This window comes from Physeter macrocephalus, chromosome 20 (assembly GCF_002837175.3).
Source record: "Physeter macrocephalus isolate SW-GA chromosome 20, ASM283717v5, whole genome shotgun sequence".
Classification (NCBI taxonomy): domain Eukaryota; kingdom Metazoa; phylum Chordata; class Mammalia; order Artiodactyla; family Physeteridae; genus Physeter; species Physeter macrocephalus.
Genome location: NC_041233.1, coordinates 36761601 through 36781771, shown reverse-complemented (window position 1 = coordinate 36781771; position 20171 = coordinate 36761601). Strand labels below are relative to the sequence as shown.

The following is a 20171-nucleotide window of genomic DNA, read 5'->3' as shown; positions in this document are numbered from 1 at the left end:
CCAAACATTTATGACAGAATTTGTAGTTACTTTCAAACTCTTGATAAACATCATTTCATACAGCGATACATTTAACTCTATGCACTTCAATTTAAGTATTTACATAAGAAATCTGATAAACAAAAGCAAATAAATCAAAACAGTATTTCAAGTAAATAGTGTTTGCTGACCGTTTTCTTTGTAGCCCATCCCTAGGATGACCTCAGGTGCTCTGTAGTAGCGAGTCACTACGTAAGGTGTCATCATAAAACTAGTTCCTGCAGTCCTGGCCAGTCCAAAGTCAAGAATCTTCAAAGTGCAGTCTGATTTTACTACTATATTACTGGGCTTTAAGTCCTTCAAAAATAAAAATTAAAAAAATGGCTGCTATGATATAAACAAATATTTTGCAGTCCACAAGTTATGAGATCACTTATAAAACAATTCATGGTTACTGTTCATTTTTCTCACTGTAATTGTTATCACTGCACAGATTCATCACAATAGGCAAATCTGAGAAATTAGCTTGATGGCATTTTAAATTTATGAATATATACAGTTATTAGAAGTTAGTAATGCTTTATTTGCTAGAAATTATGATTAGCTAGAAACTTTCAATCAAGTGGTGTGAAAGCAATTTGGAAAGGCATCTCAAAGCTCATGTAAGAACTATTACGGTAAGAGAGAATCATAAGTTAGCATTTATATGCACTTGTATACTAAATTACCAGCTTTTTTTTTTTTTTTTTTTTTTTTTTTTTTTTGTGGTACGCGGGCCTCTCACTGTTGTGGCCTCTCCAGTTGCGGAGCACAGGCTCCAGACGCGCAGGCTCAGCGGCCATGGCTCACGGGCCTAGCCGCTCCGCGGCATGTGGGATCTTCCCGGATCGGGGTACGAACCCGTGTACCCTGCATCGACAGGCGGATTCTCAACCACTGCGCCACCAGGAAAGCCCTAAATTACCAGCTTTTAAAAGATCCCATTTTAAAGTCAAAACAAGCTTTATATAGATACTATATACCAACAATGGGCCATTCTATGTCAACCCAAGCATGTCACTTGACCTTTCAAACTGGCAGATGTTCAACTCTAAAGGATCGAAGTAGTCATTATCAGTCCTTCCATCACTGATTTCCCACCCGAAATCGTACAAATTTGTTCATAAAATTTTTGACTGCCAGTTGAGGTAGGACACCATTGTCTTGGTGCCACTAATCCATAAAATTACTTGCTGTTGATGCTACCAAATAATGTCTTTGTGAAGAATTTCCCACCTGAACCCAACCTCAAGGAATTCTGTGCTATGATCATTAAAAGGCAGCAGCATAAACACTCATGGCTTCAAGTTCAACCCATCTTGCCTGTTAGCTCCCATGAATTCTATTATGAACCAAGAGACCAAAGAAAGCAGGAGTATGATTCACATACATTGAATACCAGTGACTGATGTAACACAAAATAAAGCTGGCCTGAAAGCTAATAATTACTTTTGCAATGTCTATATCCAGAGAAGCATGTACGCTGTCTTTAGCATATTCTGATAGGCAATCATGGATGGGTTAGGTGATATGTAATCTATAGGTTTTATCAAATTAAAAATAGATATCAACAGGCTTATTGAAACAGAAAATGAAAATTTTCATTATTGCTATCCTGTAAATACATTGTCACTATTTCCAAAATACAATATCTCTGCAAAGTAACACCGCATGTTCAAAAATAAATATTATGAGCCTTGATACTATTTCAACGCCTATAGTGTTGGTTAATGATTAATGGCTCTTCATACTACTGCATTCTAGTCTAGAAATAAGATTTCAACCTTAAACACTTTACTTTGGAAAGATTAAGAACAAAATACAATTTTTAAAAAATAGACATCTTTTGTTAAGGAAAAGAAACTGTCAAAAAAGAATATCATCTGAAATTCATCCTTGCATATCAAGATGTACCTTTCTACAGATGTTTAAGTTGCATTGCTATCTATACCTGTGAAGAATAACTGAACTTGCATGAATGTGTGACAGAAGTAGTGGACTAACAATATTCCACCTTCTCTCCCACATTTTTCCAGCCTGTGATTAATTCTAGTCAATGGGATGTGAGTGGGAATCAAGAATAGAAGGGCCAGTGCATAACATCCTTTTGTCTCTTGCCCTGCTTTGGTGACTAGTAACATTCTAGATATTGAGCTGCTGAGCATCTATGTATGGCAGAGTCCTCACCCCACTAGGACCTGTACTGGACACATACTGTGGGAGATAAACCTTGGTTGTGTTAAGCCACTGAAAACTCAAGTGTTTATTTGTTAATAACCTAATTGTGATATTGTGATTTATAGTAAGAAAACCATATTTGGTCACTGTCCCAATTACTGACACAGAGCTCCTAGAACCCTTGTTATTTCCTAAGTAATAAGAGCAATAAAGGTGAAAGGAGTGCTTTTTGTTATTCATAAGAAGTACCTTTCAACTACACCAGAGTTGACTTAATGAGGTTACTTTTGTAAAGTCCCAAAGGATGAGGCTGGTTGCCAGGGAACCAACAAAATAATTAGAGGGTTGGAACTTTCAGTCCCACCAGCCCCCAGACCTCCTGCGAGGGGAGAGGGGCTAGAGAGTGAGTTCAATCTCCAATGGCCAAAGATTTAATCAATCATGCCTATGTAATGAAGCCTCCATAAAAACACAAAAGGACTGGTACAGAGAGCTTCCGGTAAACACATGGAGGTGCTGGGAGAGTCGTACACCCAGAGAGGGCTCGGAAGCTCCGTGCACCTTCCCACATAATTTGCCTTATGCATCTCTCCATTTAGTTGTTCCTGGGTTACGTCCTTTGTAATAAACCAGTAATCCAGAAAGTAAAATGTTTTCCTGAGTTTTGTTAGCCACTCTAGCAAATTAACTGAATCTGAGGAGGGGGTTGTGGGAACCTCCAAATTATAGCCTGGGAATATGATTGGCATTTGAAGTTGGGGTAATCTTGTGGGACTGAGCCCTTAACCTGGAGGATCTGATGCTATTTCCAGGTAGATAGTGTCTACCTGGAATTGAGTAAAATTGTAGGATACCCAGGCTGGTGTCCAGAGAATCTGAGAATTGTTTGGTGTGGGAAATACTACCTCACATCTGGTGTGAGAAGCATTATGGTAGTAGTGTGAGAGTAAAAGAGACACCTAAGAATGTTTTCCATTACACTAGTCTATTCTGACTAACACTGAAACTGATGACAGGAATACGGTGTTACTATTATAAACACAGGATCATAGCTTAGTAGTTGAGCAGCAGGCAGCAGGGAAACTAATATCAAAGGTTGGAAAGGTGATCCAGGTTATAGAGTAGCAAGACGTTTCATGACACTGTCACCTACAATAAATTGGAAGGCACAGCACTTGCATAATGAACTTGAGCTCTAGAACAGGGGTTGGCAAATTAACGCCTGCCTGTTTTTGTGAAGAAAGTTTTATCGGAACACAGTCACACTCATTCATTACCTACTGTCTATGGCTGCTTTTGTGTTACTATGATAAAGTTGAGAAGGTGTAACAGAGACTATATCTTATCATCTGCAAAACCTAAGATATATACTATCTGGCCTTGCCTTTACAGAAAAAGTCTGCTGACCCCTGCTCTAGAAAGAGAATGAAAAGCAAAACTTTAGTAGTGGGTATAGGTGGCTATTGGCTACAAATCAAAGAATTGGCCACTTCACAAGAAGAAATAAAGGGAACAGAGAATTTAGAATTTCAAGGCCTTGCCATTCTGGGAAAGCTAAACGCTACTAGACCTTTCAAAAAGAAAAAAAAAAAAAAAAAAGGCGGGTTACTCAGCAAATATCTCCGCCTCCTAACCCAATATACTTCTTCACCTTATTGATGGGCCTACACTAATTCTGGCCAATGGAATGTGAGGAAATGTGATGTTCATCAAATCTGAAGAGAAGTTTTAGATGTGCTTGATTGATTTAGCTTGGTTCTTGCCCTTCTTTCACCATGAGAAGAGGATGTGCCCCAGGAAGGCATGCCTTCAGCCTGGATTCTGAAACCTGGACATGAAACAAACCCTGAACCTGATCCCATGATCTAGAGCAGTGCCACACAGCCAACCTGCAGACCCCTGAGCAAGCAATAAATGTTGCTGTAAACCACTGATATCTTGAATTTGTTTCTAATGCACCATTTTCACATAACAATTCTGAAAGCCTCTGATGGAAGAAGACCTGAAAAATCTTTCAATTGATGAAAATACCTCAGACTTGCCAACAGAGGCCTGAAAACATAAAGGTAGACATTAAGTCCAAGAATATAGAGCCAGTGAGCTACCAGATGTGCTTTGAAAAGAACTGTAATTAAAAAGATAAGAAGTCTCCTGAGTTTCTAAGAGAGATGTACCATTAAAAAAAAAAAGAACTCCTTAAGCCTGTGACTGTTCTAGCCTTAAAACAATGGTTCTCAAATCAGGGCAATTTTGTTCCCAGGGGATATTTGGCAATGTCTAAAGACATTTTTGGTAGTCACAATTGGGGAGTACTACTGGCATCTCATGGGTAAAGGCCAGGAATGCTGTTAAACTTTCTACAATGTACAGGACAGCCCCTCAAAGGAAAGAATTATTCATCCAAAATGTCAATAGTGTCCAGGTTAAGGTCTCAAAGTGACACTTGGGCCTCCAATCTGTAACAGATAGGAACCTGTGAAACATGGGCAGCCCCCAATGAGAACACACTTTCCAATACTTCAGATATACTCAAGAAGGCTAGCAGAAAAGACTCTCCACAGGGTGAGCCAGGTACCACAGAGAAGAGTGAACAGAGTGCTCCCTGCAGAGATCAGATTCAGGGCCTAATCAAGGAGTAGTCTTCCCCACCACAAGGGCAAAAGGACGCTAACAACGTCTACACAACAGAATTCCAAATTACAAATAAATAACGACTGCATTTTTCAATTTCCCAAATGGGATTGTTTACTGTAGTTACCCTGACCCTGTTTGACCACCATATCTAGAGAATGGGGGGAGGGTGAGGAGATGCAAGTGACCAGATAATTTGGTCATTTTAGTTCTAATATTTCTGGACCAAAAGGAGAAATATCTGGATTAATGTAGAGATTACTATGTATCACTTAGCACTAAATGCCTTGATAGGCTAGGACTCTGGGTTATCTTCCCTAAGGAGGGGGTGACTAGGTACTAGGTGTGGAATAAAGGAAGCAAAGGAATGCTTGATAAGCGGAGCAGAATGGCACAGACCACTCTGAAGTCTGCCTCCCCCCATTTCCCAGTTCCCTTACAATTAGGCAGGTTATGACTAGTTCTGCCCATGGCCTTAGACCCAGTACATTCCACCTGGCTTTTTCTTCCCCTGACACAGGGACCAGCAACTATCTAGATGCTGGAGCCCTATACAGCTTGGCTTGGATCTCTGAGCAAATATGTGGAACTCCATCCCCAACCCTAACTTGTACTGAACCCCCTAAAGGATGAAAGCTCAAGTTATTTTATCAAGCAAGTAATCTCAGACAAGCAGAGAGGGTAGGTAAGGGTAAGGGGAATTTAGGAGTAGAGCACAGAGGTGAGTATCAATTGTGGCCTCAAGACCAGCTGCAGAAATGGGTGCTATGGTTTATCCCATTAAACTTCTTGTAACTTGCTCAAGGAACAGACATCAAAAAAACTCCTGGAAAACCAGTTTCCAGAACTTACCGTATGAAAGAAGTAGGAACAAATGGCACCAGGGGTGGCCTACAGTGGGTGCTGTGATACCTGCTCTGAGCCTGGGTTCAGGACTGAGGCACTCATTCTTCCAGGGGCTGGCAGTGTTGACTACTGACAGTTTTCAGCAAATCTCTCTCCAGGAAATGCCCTCAGCCACAGAGAGCCACTTTTTCCAAAGTCTGCTCTCCAAGACCAAGGTCTCCTTGAGTCACCAGTTGAGGCCTCTAGAGTGATTGCATCCTATTTCTCCCCTATGTCTATTTTTTACTTCCTTTACTCCCCACAGATGTTGATCCTGAGGGGACTCCCCATTAAACTTCTTACATGTCAATATATCTCCGTCCTTGAGTTTGTTTCCCAAACAGCCTGATCTAAGATAAAGGCATATTTTTCATCATAGGTAACAGACCCCAATATGTCTCTAATTAGCTCAAATTTATTGTGTAAATTTTCTATAGTTGTACTATATTTTAAATACTTTATCTGTCTATACTAATGGAGTATGTTAGAACATCCCAATAACTATCATTGTGTTCATGCAGTTCTTCTATTTTCTACAGTTTAAGTTTGGCATACTGCAACACTACTCCACGTATAAAGTTCTTGACAGTTATTTATCCGAATAAGTGTATTATACCTTTTATCCTTACAAAATGACGGTTTATAACAGTATTCAACTTCACCTCATTAAACAGAGATATCCTTGTTTTCACATTTGTATTCTCCCAGTACATCTTTGCCAAAACCTTTGCTGTCAGCCTTTGGGAGTTAGCTACAACTGTCTGCGTTATAGAAACATATACATGTTGGTGGTGGGCTTGTGTGTAGGTCACAATCTGACCTTTTAATGAAGAGGTAATCGCATCTACAAATTATGTTATATATTGGTCTTCTGTAATTTAATGTTTCCCTTTTTGTTTCTTTTGTTTTCAATCTTCTGTCATTTGATCTATGTGTCTGTTTTACCCAACCGCTACCCTCATTAATTTGAAAATTTTCTGTTTGGAATATGTTACTTTACTATAATCAAATTAACTTCCATGGTTTCAGATTACTTACCTGATCCATAGGACAAAGTTAACAAACAAAAACAAAACCCAGAAGTCTAACTCACTTGCCTGTAACAATATATGAGTATGGGATGAGGAAAATAATGTACTCTCCCATCTAAAGAGATTTCTCTTATGTTGCTTAAAGATGGCATTTACATATAATATTATAGCAGTTTTATATGGGAGCAATTCAAAGCAATTCAATTAGAATGATAACTAAAGATAAGCCTGAATATCTCAGATACATAATTAGTTTAAAATAGTTAACTTGAGCACAAACTATGTATTTATTTCCTTTTATAAGTTAGGCTATTTGATACAAGATAGCATAGAATGAAGATATAATTCCACTGAATTAAATAACTTTTCAAGAAATTCCTTTCAAATTAGATGCAACACTTTTAAAGAATAAGCTAGACTTAAAACTAAAATACAAAAACACAGACCCACACAAAAACTTGTACACAAATGTTCATGTCAGCATTACTCATGATAGACAATGGTAATAATCCCTTAAGTGATAGCCCCTTAAGTGATGAATGTATAAACAAAATGTGGTAAATCCATATAGTGAAATGTTATTTGGCAATAAAAGGAAATTAAATACTGATACGTGATACGTATGTGGATGAATCTTGAAAACATTATGATAGGTAAGAGAAGCCAGCCACAGAAGACCACATATTACATAATTCTATTTATACGAAACGTCCAGAAGAGGCAAATATATGGAGACAGAAAGTAGATTAGTGGTTGCCAGGGCTGAGGTTAAAGGGGTCAGGGAAGAATGGAAATTGAAGGCTAATGGGTACAGGATTTCTTCAAGGGGGACAAATATGTTCTAAAATTAGATTGTGGTCATGGTTATACAACCTCTGAATATATAAATAACACTGAATTGTACACTTTAAATGGGTAAATTGTATGGTATGTGAATTATATGGCAATAAAGTAGTTAAAAAACAGAGTACAAAAATATAAAGTATTTCAGAATATATAAGAAACACAACACTGGTGAATACTTAATTTTATGTAACTGGTAATGACAGAATATTTTATATACTGCTTCATTTAAGAACAAAAATAACTTTATATTCATCTATATAAATCAGTGAAATACATCGCCACAAGAATATTATGAAAGGCAGTGATGTCAGCAAAAATGGCAAAGAAGTAGACAGCTCCACAGAAAATCAGAATAAACTTTTTCAGAAATGTGAAAATAGTTGAAGGTTTACAACAACCAAGTGAACACAGAATCGAGAAAAAACAACTTAAAAACAATAGAAAATATTTATGGGTGGTGTTTTTATTAGCCCTTGCCCTACCCATCTCCCTGGCTGGCTGGGTAGGTGGGGGTCCTTGAAGAAAGCAGCCTGCATTCTTAGTACTGGACCCCGGTCCAGGGCTGGACAGACAGCATTTCTTGAAACCACTGCAAGCCAAATAAATAACTTACTCTGCCTGGAACAAAACATCAAAGTTAAGGAAAACAAGACACGGCATACCATCAAGCATACCAACAAACACATAATGGGAATCCCAAAAGAAGAGAAGAGAAGAGAGAAAAAAGGGCAGAAAGAATACTTGAAAAAATAATGACTGAAAACGTCCAAATTTAATGAAAGGCATGAATCTACAAGTTCAAACTGCTCAATGAACTCCAAAAGAATAAAAAGCAAAGAGATCTGCACTGACAATCATTATACTCAAAGCACCAAAAGACAGACAATCTTGAGAGCATCAAAAGAGAAGCAACCTGTCAATTACAAGAGATTCTCAATGATATTAACAGATGGTTTCTCAAAAGAAATCATAGAGGCCAAAAGGCAGTGAAATGGCACATATAAAGTGCTGAAAGAAAAAAAATGCCAAACAAAAATTCTATATCCAGCAAAAATATCTTTCAAAAGTGAAGGAAAAATTAAGACATTTTGGGATAAATAAAAGCTAAGGGAGTTTGTTCCTAGTATACCTGCCCTAGAAGAAATGTGAAAGGGAATCTTTCAGGTGAAAATAAAAGGACACTAGACAGTAACTTGAAGTCATACAAAGAAAGAATACTGGTAGGGGCTTCCCTGGTGGCGCAGTGGTTGAGAGTCCGCCTGCCGATGCAGGGGCACGGGTTCGTGTCCCGGTCCAGGAAGATCCCACATGCCATGGAGCAGCTAGGCCCGTGAGCCATGGCTGCTGAGCCTGCGCGCCTGGAGCCTGTGCTCCGCAATGGGAGAGGTCACAACAGTGAAAGGCCCGCATACCGCAAAAAAAGAAAAAAAAAAACACTAGTAAAGGTAATTAAGTAGGTAAATACAAAGGTCAGTATTATTGTATTTTGGGTTTTTAACTCCTATTTTTTTCCCAATATGACTTAAAAGACAAATGCATTAAGCAACTATAAATCTACCTTAACAGGAACCCAGTATATAAATATGTAATTTGTGATAACAGCAACATGAATGGGTAAGGACAGATTGTATAGAAGCAGAGTTTTTGTATACTATTGATGCTAAGGTGGTAATAATTCAAAACAGATTGTTATAAGTTGAAGAGGTTAACTGTAACCCCCAAGGTAACTTTTAAGAAAATAACTGAAAATATATACAGAAAAGGAAATGAGAAAAGAATTAAACAGTACACTGTAAAAAAAACAATTGAACACAAAAAAAGGCAGGAATGAAGGAATTGAGGAACAAAAAGATATGACATATAGAAAACAAATAGCACAATGGCAGAAGTAACATCTTCCTTATCATTAATTACTTTATATGTAGATGGATTAAACTCTCCAACTAAAATCAGAGAATGATAGAAAGGATAAAAGAAACATGATTCTACTGTAGGCTATGTAAACAAGAGACTCACTTTAGATACAAAGGCATAAACAAGTTGAAAGAATGGAAAAAGATATTTCATGCAAATAGAAACCAAAAGAGAGATGGAACAGCTATACTAATATCAAGCAAAACAGACTGTAAGTCAAAAGTTGTTACAAGAGGCAAAGGAGCAAAATACATATTGATAAAAGGGTCAATACATCAAGAAGATAAAGCAACTGTAAACATATACATATATAATAACAAAGTCCCAAAACACCTGAATCACAAACTGACATAATTGAAGGGACAAGTAGACAGTTACACAATAATAGTTGAAAACTTCTATAACTTACTTTCATTAATTGACAAAATAACTAAACAAAAGATCAATACAGAAATACAGAATGTGAACAACACTATAAACCAACTAGACATAACAGACATATATAGAATACTCCCTCCAAAAATTCAGAATACATTATCTTTCTAAAGTACATGTGGAACATGCTCCAGGATAGATCATGTTAGGCCACAGAACAAGTCTCAATAAATTTCAAAAGAGTGAAATCATACAAAGTATCTTCCCTGACCACAATGGAATGAAGCTAGAAATCAAGGCAAAGAAAAACAGGAAAATTCACAAATTTGTAGAAATTAATATTCTTAATCTATGGGTCAAAGAACAATTCACAGGGAAATTAGAAAATACTTTGAGATGAGTGAAAATGAAAACTGAATATACCAAAATTTAGGTAATACAGAAAAAACAGAGCTTGGAGGGCAATTTTATAGCTGTTAACACCTATATTAATTTAAAAAAAGAAGAAACATCTCAAATCAATAACCTAACATTCCACCTTAAGAAACTAGAAAGAGCAAACTGATCCCAAAGCAAGATGATGCCAGGAAATAATAAAGCTTAAAGTAGAGATTAACAAAATAGAGAACAGAAAAATAAAGAAAATCAACAAAACCAAAAATTGGTTCTTTAAAAAGATCAACAAAATAGATAAACCTTTACCTAGACTAAGGAAGAAGAGAGAAGATACAAATAAATAAATTAAAAAATGAAATTAATAATAAATTTAAAAAGTTGGGATATTATCACCAACTTTATAAAACAAAAAGGATTGATAAGAAATACTATGAACAGTTATATATACCAAAACTCAGATGACATGAACAGATTATTTCCTTCCTAGAGACACACAATATTACCAAAACTGACTCAAGAAACAGAAGAGCTAAACATATCTATAAAAAGTAAAGACAGTAAATCAATAATCAAAATCTTTCAAACAAGAAAAGCTCAGGACCAGATAGCTTTCTGGCAAATTCTACCAATCATTTAAAAAAGAATTAAGACCAATCCTTCTCAAACTCTTCCAAAAAACAGAAGAGGGAGAAACACTTCCTAACTCATTCCAAGGTCAGCATTACCTTGAACCTAAATCCAGACAAAAGCATCACAAGAAAAGAAAACCACAGGCTAAGATCACATATGAACACAGGTGCAAACAATTCACAACAAAATGCTAGCAAAACAATTCCAACAGCATATCAAAAGGATTGCACACTATGACCAAGTGGGACTTACCCCAGGAATGCAAGGGTAATTCAATACACAAAAATCAACTAGTATAATACACCACATTAACTGAATCAAGGAAAAAACAAATATATGATCATCTCAAATGATGCAGAAATACATTTGACAAAATCCAATATCTTTTCATGATAAACACACTTAAACCAGGAATAGAAGGTATGTGTCCTATGTAAAGACATGTGTGGTATTTGCCCTCAGCTACAGGTGATCTCTAGGCCAGTGGAATGTCTGACTGACAGCAGTGTCTTTGTCTGCCTGGGAGTTTCTGTCACAGGACAGTCTAACAACGTGATTTATAACTGGGGCTTTGGGACACATGTCAGTTCCAACCTCTGGAGAAACAGAAGAGTAAAGGTATTAGTGTGAACCTTAGGAAGTGTTGGAGACTAAAAGTCAGCCAGGCAGGCAGTATGTGCCTGAGCAGCAAAAAAAACTTTGGAGTGAACTTTCCTGCCTGGCAATACCCCGCACACATTCTCATACTTTGTGGCTGGCAGGAAAAGGACGAATGACTGAAATCTCCATGACTCTCCCACATTCTTCCCTATGCATCTCCTCCTTTGGTTGGTTCTAATTTGTATCCTTTAGCTGTAAAAAAAACTTTTAAGTGTAGTGCTTTTTGGAGTTCTGTGAAACATTCTAATGAATTACTGAACCTGGGAGAGGCTGTGGGGACCCCAAATTTGCAGCCAGCTAGTCTGAAGTGAGGGTAGTCTTTTGGAGTCTGTACCCTCTAACTGCAAAATGTGATTAACTCCAATGCAGAAGGAAACTTACTCAGACAGATAAAGAGTGAAACCCCACAGGTAATATCACACTTAATGGTGAAAACTGAAAGTCTTTCCCCTAAGATAAACAATAAAACAAGATGCCCACTTTCGTCACTTCTATTCAACATTTTACTGGAAGTTCTAGCCAGAACAACTAGACAAAAAAAGAAACTTAAGGTACCCAAATTGGAAAGGAAGAAATAAAACTACTGAGCAGATGATGTGATCTTATATATAGCAAACTGTAGGAAAAAAATCCCTATTAGAATAAACTGAACAAAGATGCAGGATATAAGACTAACACACAAAAATCAGTTGTGTTTCTTATACACTAGCGATGAACCATCTGAAAGAGAAATTAAGAAAACAATTCCATTTATAATAGCTTCCAAAAGAATAAAATACCTAGGAAAAGGTTTTAACTAAGGACGTTAATTAAAACTACACTGAAAACTATAAAACATAAAAGAAGACCTGTCATAGACTGCATTGTGTTCTTCCCCACCCAAATGCAAACGTTGAAGCCCTAACCCCTGATGTGACTGTATTTGGAGATCAGGCCCTTATGGAGGTAATTAAGGTTAAATGAAGTCATGAGGGTGGGACCCCAATACCAAAGAACTGATGTCCTTATAGAAAAGAAAGAGACACCAGAGCTTGCTCTCTCTTCCTGCATGCACAGAGGAAAGGGCATGTGAGGACACAGCAAGAAGGCAGCTATCTCCAAGCCAGGAAGAGAGATCTCACCAGAAACTGAATTTATCTGCACCCTGGTCCTGGACTTCTAACCTCCAAAACTGTGAGAAAATAAATTTCTGTTTTTTAAGCCACCCAGTCTGTGCTATTTTGTTATGGTACCCCAAACAGACCAATACAACCTAAGTAAATGGAAAGACATCCTGTGTTCATGAATCTGAATACTAAATATAGTTAAGATGGAAAAACTACCCAAGTAATGTACAGAGTCAATGAAATCCTTATTAAAATTCCAATGGCCTTTTCTGCAGAAATGGAAAAGCTGATACTCAAATTCATGTGGAATCACAAGGGGCCCTGAATAGTCAAAATAATATTGAGAAAGAATAAAGTTGGTAGACTCACACTTTCCCATTTCAAAATTTACTACAAAGCTACAGTGATCAAAATAATGTGGTACTGATATAAGCACAGACACAAAGACCAATGGAACAGAGAACTACGAGTCCAAAAATAAAACCATATGACTATGGCCAACTGAATTTCAATAAGGGTGCCAAGACCATTCAATTAGAAAACAATAGTCTCTTTAATAAATGATGCTGGAATAACTGGATTTCCACAAGCAAAAGAATGAAGTTGGCACCTTATCTCATACCATATACAAAAATTAACTCAAAATGGGTCAAAGACCTAAATGTAAGAGCCAAAACTATAAAACTCTTGATGGAAAACTAAGGGTGAATCTTAATGACCTCAGATTTCACAATGGAGTCTTACATATGACACTAAAAGGACAAGCAACCAAAGAAAAAATAAACTGATTTTCATGAAAAGTAAAAACATCTGCATATCAAAAGAGATCAAGGAAGTGAAAAAACCAACATACAAATTAAGAGAAAATATTTACAAATTACTTATCTGATAAGGGTCCAGTATTCAGAATATATAAAGAACTCTAATAACAACAAAGACACACAACTCAATTAAAAAATGGGCAGAGCTTGAATAGAAATTTCTCCCAAGAAGATATATAAATGTCCAACAAACATGAAAAGATGCTCAATGTCATTAGAGAAATGCAAGTCAAAAGCACAATGAGATGCTACTTCATACTCACTAGGATGGCTAAAATGAAAAAGTCATTAAGTATTAGCAAAGATTTGGGGAAGATGGAACTTTCATGCACCGTTGCTGGGAATGTAAAATGGTGTAGCCACTGTGGAAAACAGTTTGTTCATTCCTCAGAAAGTTAAATATGACCCAGCAATTCAACTCCAAGGTAGATACCCCAAAGAACTGAAAACAGGAACTCAAACAAATACCTGTACCTTAATGTTCATAACAGCACTATCCACAAAAGCTAAAAGGTGGAAATAACCCAAATATCCATGAATGGATGAATGGGTAAACAGAATGTGGTAAATACATACAACAGAATATTAATCAGTCATAAAAAGGAATGAACTACTGATATATGCTTCAATATGGGTGAACTTAAAGCAGACTGGTATATGCCAGGGGTTGGGGTGAGAGGGGAATGGGAAGCTACTGCCTAACAGGCAGGCGGTTTTCTTTTGGGGCAATGAATATATTTTGAAATTTGGTATCGGTAGTGGTTGCACAATGTTGTGAATGCACTAAATATCACTGAATTGTACACTTTAAGATGGTTAATTTTATGTTACATGAATTATACCTCTATGATTAGAAAAAGAATATGATAGTTTTTTCTACTAACCCGATGAATAATTCCAGCAGAGTGAAGGTGCTTGATTCCACACAGCATCTGATAGAGAAGGTAGGACATTCTTTCATGATCTAGTTCCATCTGAATCACTTGACAAAGATTTGCATCCATGAGCTCCATGACTATGTAACTTCACGGGTGAAAAAATATGACAGCTAAAGTATACAGTAACAATCGAAGAACAATGTATTAACAAAATTTTAATTATCACACTTACACATCTTGAAATTCTTCTAGGGATTTCTGTGGTGTAAAAACATTCAAAAGGCCAATTATCTGTGGCAAAAGCAGAGAAATAGGAAAATTAGAAATTCCTTAATAATATTTTCATTTGGGAACTGCAAATACATGGATTAAAAAAAAGCCACCTTCAGTGTAAAATTTTTCAAGTCTTATGTTCTAAGCTTAAGTAATCCCTTTCATTTTATATAGTAAAACTTTATGGCCAGGGGTTGGGGGCAGGGAGGGAAGCAGAGCACAGAGAATCTTAAGGGCAGTGACAATACCCTGAATGATACTATAATGGTAGATATATGTCATTGCACATTTATCCAAACCCATAGAATGTACAACACCAAGAGTGAACCCTAATGTAAACTATGGACTTTGAGTGATAAGGAGGTGTCAATGTAGGTTCAAAGGAGGGGTCAATGTAGGTTCACTGATTATAACAAATGCACCACTCTGGTGGGGCATGTTAATAATGCGGAAAGCTGTGCATGTGCGGGGGCAGGGGGTATATGGGAAATCCCTGTACCTTTCTCTCAATCTTGCTGTGAACCGAAAACTGCTCTAAAGAAACAGCCTTCACACACACAATATCAACAGAAGAGCTCCACAAAATCCATTCCATTTATGAACATTCAATTATCAAGAACCTACATTATACAATCCTCTACATAATTTGTAAGCAAATCTTAAATACCTTCTGCCAGCTCTTATCCAACTCAATATTTCTATATAATCTCAGACCTTTTGCCCCGTTTTTTCATAATACTGCGCATTCCCAGTTTTCCTCATTTCCAGTCTATTCCACTAGTTTATCCATAGGCATGCTTTCTTTCCCACTATTTTGTTTTAATCCTCCTCCTTTATCTGTACCCTTTTCCTGGGTGATACTATGTATGTCTTTTTCTCCAAACATCACTATGTGGATAATTTCTAAATACTCATTAAAAGTCCTTGCTTAGTTTATGAGTCTCAGATTTTCACAGCTACCTCACATGAGGTCTCACAAAATAATATAAAATTGAACTCATTATCCTTCCAACCCAAACCCCTTACTTTTCCAGAGTGTCTTTTCTTTTACAGTAGAAAGCTGAGAGTGAGTTTTGACTTTTTTCAGTATTTGTACCATAATAAATATTTAAAAGAATGCCATCCATTCTTTGTTAGTCTGAATTTCAACCTCTTCTTTTCACTTCCTGTGCCACTATTTATGCTGAGGATTCTAACATCTCATCTAGACTGTTCATGCTATAATAACTTCTAACACTTGGTTCCCTAACAACAGTTTTCTGCAAATCCAGCTACCATTTTACTGCTTATAATATATGGTAATGAAAAGACCTGATCATATTACTCACCTTCTCAAAAACCTAATGCCACCAAAAAAAAAAGCCAAAACTCCCTTGCAGTACATTCAAAGCCCTCCATAACAGGATATCAACCCACTTCTTCTCTTGCTAAGCTCTCTATTAAACTTGACACTTCAGCAAGAATATTGTTTTCAAAAAACTGTCAAGGCCTTTAAACATACTATTCCCTATGTTGGTCATTTACCTATGAAACTACTAAACAAACCTGCAAGATAGGCCTCTTTTGTAGGGTCTGACAACCCCTAGTCCTTGAGAGACCTGAATATTCTACTTTGTCCCCACAATATCTTATATGTTATTATGGCATTTAACACACCGTAGTATAGTCTCCCTTTCACAACAGCCTCTATTCCCCTTTACAATTCCAGCATTCAGGAAAAAACCTCACACATATTTTTGAAATGTCTGTTGACAATTATACTTAGGAATGGGAATGTTTTTCTAGACATAAACTTCATGAGAGGAGAATCCATGTTACTCATTTAAGCATAAAGCTTTGCTTACAGAAGGCATTCAAATATATGTTCAGTGAATAAATTCAGAAAAGTACTTTTTAGATCAGAGAGGATAAAACAAATTTGTTTAAGACAGAGGAGTAAGTATCTAGTTGTTCTAAATGAATTCATGTCTCCTAACCAGATAATCTGTACACTTGGGGACTTGGAGAATTAGTAAAACCATTCCCATTAATATCTGGGAAATCCCAGAGTAGAAGACAGGTGTTAAAGATGAAAGGCATACAGAGACAGAAAGGAGATTAGCAGTTGCTTAGAACTAAGGAATATGGGAGATGGGGGAATGAGAGCTAAAGGAATGGTGTCTCTTTTTGAGGTGATGAAGATGTTCTAGAACTGACTGTGGTAATAGTCACATATATCAGTGAATATACTAAAAACCACTGAATTAAGTGGATTAGTTGTACGGTATGTGAATTATATCATAAGAAAGCTGTTAGATAAAAAAAGATTAAAAGAGACAGGTGTCTTGCTTCTCAAAAAGAGAAATAAAGAAAATTACATCAATCATACACTGGACAAACAAAAGTCAAGGACTGATTAAGTGGGTGGTATATGACTACTTTAAAAGAAGTAAAAATTACTAGGAACATGTAAAAATTCACTGGGAAACTTTATACTTCTGTGAATAAAAACAACAGCAGCAATAGTAACAACAAAGAACAGCAGCAGATCAGAGAAATGCAACCAGATACAATATATGAAGATTTCAAAAAGGCATTTTTGAAAATGTCACTAATAACAATATCCTTGTGAATAGGTTGAAGAATTGGGAAATATGGGCAATTTTTATAGTTAGAGATATAATTTTTGCAGGTTGCTAATGAACTAATCTAACTATTATGAAGGCATCCTGAGCAAAACTGGTAAGTGAAGCCAACAAGTGAAAAATCAGAACAAAGAAGAAAGCAATCCCCAACAGTCTAGTAAGAGGAGCCAGATTTCACATATGAAACTGAATAAGGACATACAGAAAGTACTATACTAAAGAATGGGAAAGACCTGTTAGCTAGTCTATGACAAAGAATAACTTGCTTATTAGATAATGTGAATCAAATGGTGACCAGATTTCCAAACAGGATTACAATGTCCACAGTTAAGAGATGACATGCCTCAGCTCCTCTCAGAGGATTCAATCAGACATGCAGTACTGTGTACCAGGTGACATATCCAAGTGCATTCAGAGATAAGTGACCAAGTTGAAAAGGAAACTCAAAACCATCTATGAAAAGAGTGGAAAATGCACAATATGAATGTACTTAGTACTACTGAATTGTACATTTAAAAATGGTTAAGATAGTAAGTTTTATTGTTATTTTATTTTATCTCAATTAAAAAATAAAGAAGAAGGGAATGGGAACAACCAGAGATGTTTAGACCAATGAAGAGATGATATGCACAAAAAGGCAAGACATTACAAAAGCATCCATCCATCAGGGAGTGGAAAAATTCCATTACCATTCCTCTTTTCCCTATCTTTATTCACATTCATTCACTGAACAAGTTATGTTTTGAGCACCTATTCCGTGCAAGCACTCTTCTAGGTGCCAAGGGTATTACCTGGATGAATCTGTGCCACCTCCACTAAAGGGTTAATCATGTGAAACAAGCTTTCCATGCCCTCCATTTAGTTGACAGAACCATCTTTCTTTGCAATCACCCAGGCTCAGGAGGTAGGTGTCACTGGCCGTCTCTCCCCAATGCAAAACCAAGGTAATGCCACCACGACACTGCCACGAAACAGGCTCCAAGGGGTACAAGCAGTTCTATTCCAGGGCAGGAGGCCACCAGCAAAATCTTGACAAGCAACATACTTGGCTCCCATCTAGAATAAGAATGGCTGACGCAACTTCTTCCCGATCACTGACTGACTGTAATCTTTATCTCTATGCCTTTTTTTTTTTCTGGTTAATAAAATAAGTTTATTTATATATACATGGTAGCTGAATTCTGTGGATAAGGAAAAATACGTCATACATCTCACATATGTATATATAACATATGTATCTCTGATTACATATATTATATATAAATTTGACTTTTCAAACAGATTTCTTTCTCTATATACACACACACATTGATATTTTAAATGCAATCGCCGACAGAAATATTATGATAAGATTACTTAACATGAGTTCGGTGATTGTCTCTATGCCTCTTTTTAAATACTATTCTTCCTCTCTGGGAGGCTCCCTTCCTTCAATAACCCAATTTTTACCCCACCTTTAAGAAATAGTCTAGGTCCACCCTTCCCCAAAGCTGTCCCATTTCATTAAAGCTCACAACAATCTTCTTTCTCCTTAAATCTCAACACTTATTTTCCATCTGCCATTAATTTTTTTTTGAATTTTAATTTTTTTATACAGCAGGCTCTTATTAGTTATCCATTTTATACATATTAGTGTATACATGTCAATCCCAATCTCCCAATTCATCACACCCACCCCGCCACTTTCCCCCCTTGGTGTCCATACGTTTGTTCTCTACATCTGTGTCTCTATTTCTGCCATGGAAACCGGTTCATCTGTACCATTTTTCTAGGTTCCACATATATGCGTTAATATACGATATTTGGTTTTCTCTTTCTGACTTCACTCCGTATGACAGTCTCTAGAGCCAACCACATCTCTACAAATGACCAAATTTCGATCCCTTTTATGGCTGAGTAATATTCCACTGTATATATGTACCATATCTTCTTTATCCATTTGTCTGTCGATGGGCATTTAGGTTGCTTCCATGACCTGGCTATTGTAAATAGTGCTGCAATGAACTTTGGGGTGCATGTGTCTTTCTGAATTATGGTTTTCTCTGGCTATATGCCCAGTAGTGGGATTACTGGGTCATATGGTAATTCTACTTTTAGTTTTTTAAGGAACCTCCATACTGTTCTCCATAGTGGCTGTATCAATTTACATTCCCACCAACAGTGCAAGAGGGTTCCCTTTTCTCCACACCCTCTCCAGCATTTGTTGTTCGTATTTTTTCTGATGTGAGGTGATACCTCATTGTAGTTTTGATTTGCATTTCTCTAATAATTAGTGATGTTGAGCAGCTTTTCATGTGCTTCTTGGCCATCTGTATGTCTTCTATGGAGAAATCTCTATTTAGGTCTTCAGCCCATTTTTTGATTGGGTTGTTTGTTTTTTTAATATTGAGCTGCATGAGCTGTATATACTTTGTCCGTTAATTTGTTTGCAAATATTTTATCCCATTCTGAGGGCTGTCGTTTCGTCTTGTTTGTAGTTTCCTTTGCTTTGCAAAAGTTTTTAAGTTTCATTAGGTCCCATTTGTTTATTTTTGTTTTTATTTCCATTATTCTAGGAGGTGGATCAAAAATGATCCTGCTGTGATTTATGTCAAAGACTGTTCTTCCTATGTTTTCCTCTAAGAGTTTTATAGTGTCCAGTCTTACATTTAGGTATCTAATCCATTTTGAGTTTATTTTTGTGTTTGGTGTTAGGGAGTGTTCTAATTTCATTCTTTTACATGTAGCTGTCCAGTTTTCCCAGCACCACTTATTGAAGAGACTGTCTTTTCTCCATTGTATATCCTTGCCTCCTTTGTCATAGATTAGTTGACCATAGGTGCATGGGTTTATCTCTGGGCGTTCTATCTTGTTCCATTGATCTATATTTCTGTTTTTGTGCCAGTACCATACTGTCTTGATTACT

The 20171-nt window shown here is 36.8% G+C and overlaps 1 protein-coding gene across 3 annotated transcripts in view; it reads right to left on the bottom strand.

Moving 5' to 3' along the window:
• The window catches only part of MAPK8 (mitogen-activated protein kinase 8), a 110427-nt gene that overhangs the window by 16507 nt on the left and 73749 nt on the right, over positions 1–20171 (bottom strand). For all 3 annotated transcript variants that reach the window (XM_007106632.4, XM_028481912.2, XM_028481911.2), the window contains exons 4-6: positions 14602–14660; positions 14376–14514; positions 171–336 (exon numbers count right to left, since the gene is read on the bottom strand). In XM_007106632.4, the coding sequence (XP_007106694.1) occupies positions 171–336; positions 14376–14514; positions 14602–14660 (364 nt within the window). The remainder of the gene's footprint in view (positions 1–170; positions 337–14375; positions 14515–14601; positions 14661–20171) is intronic.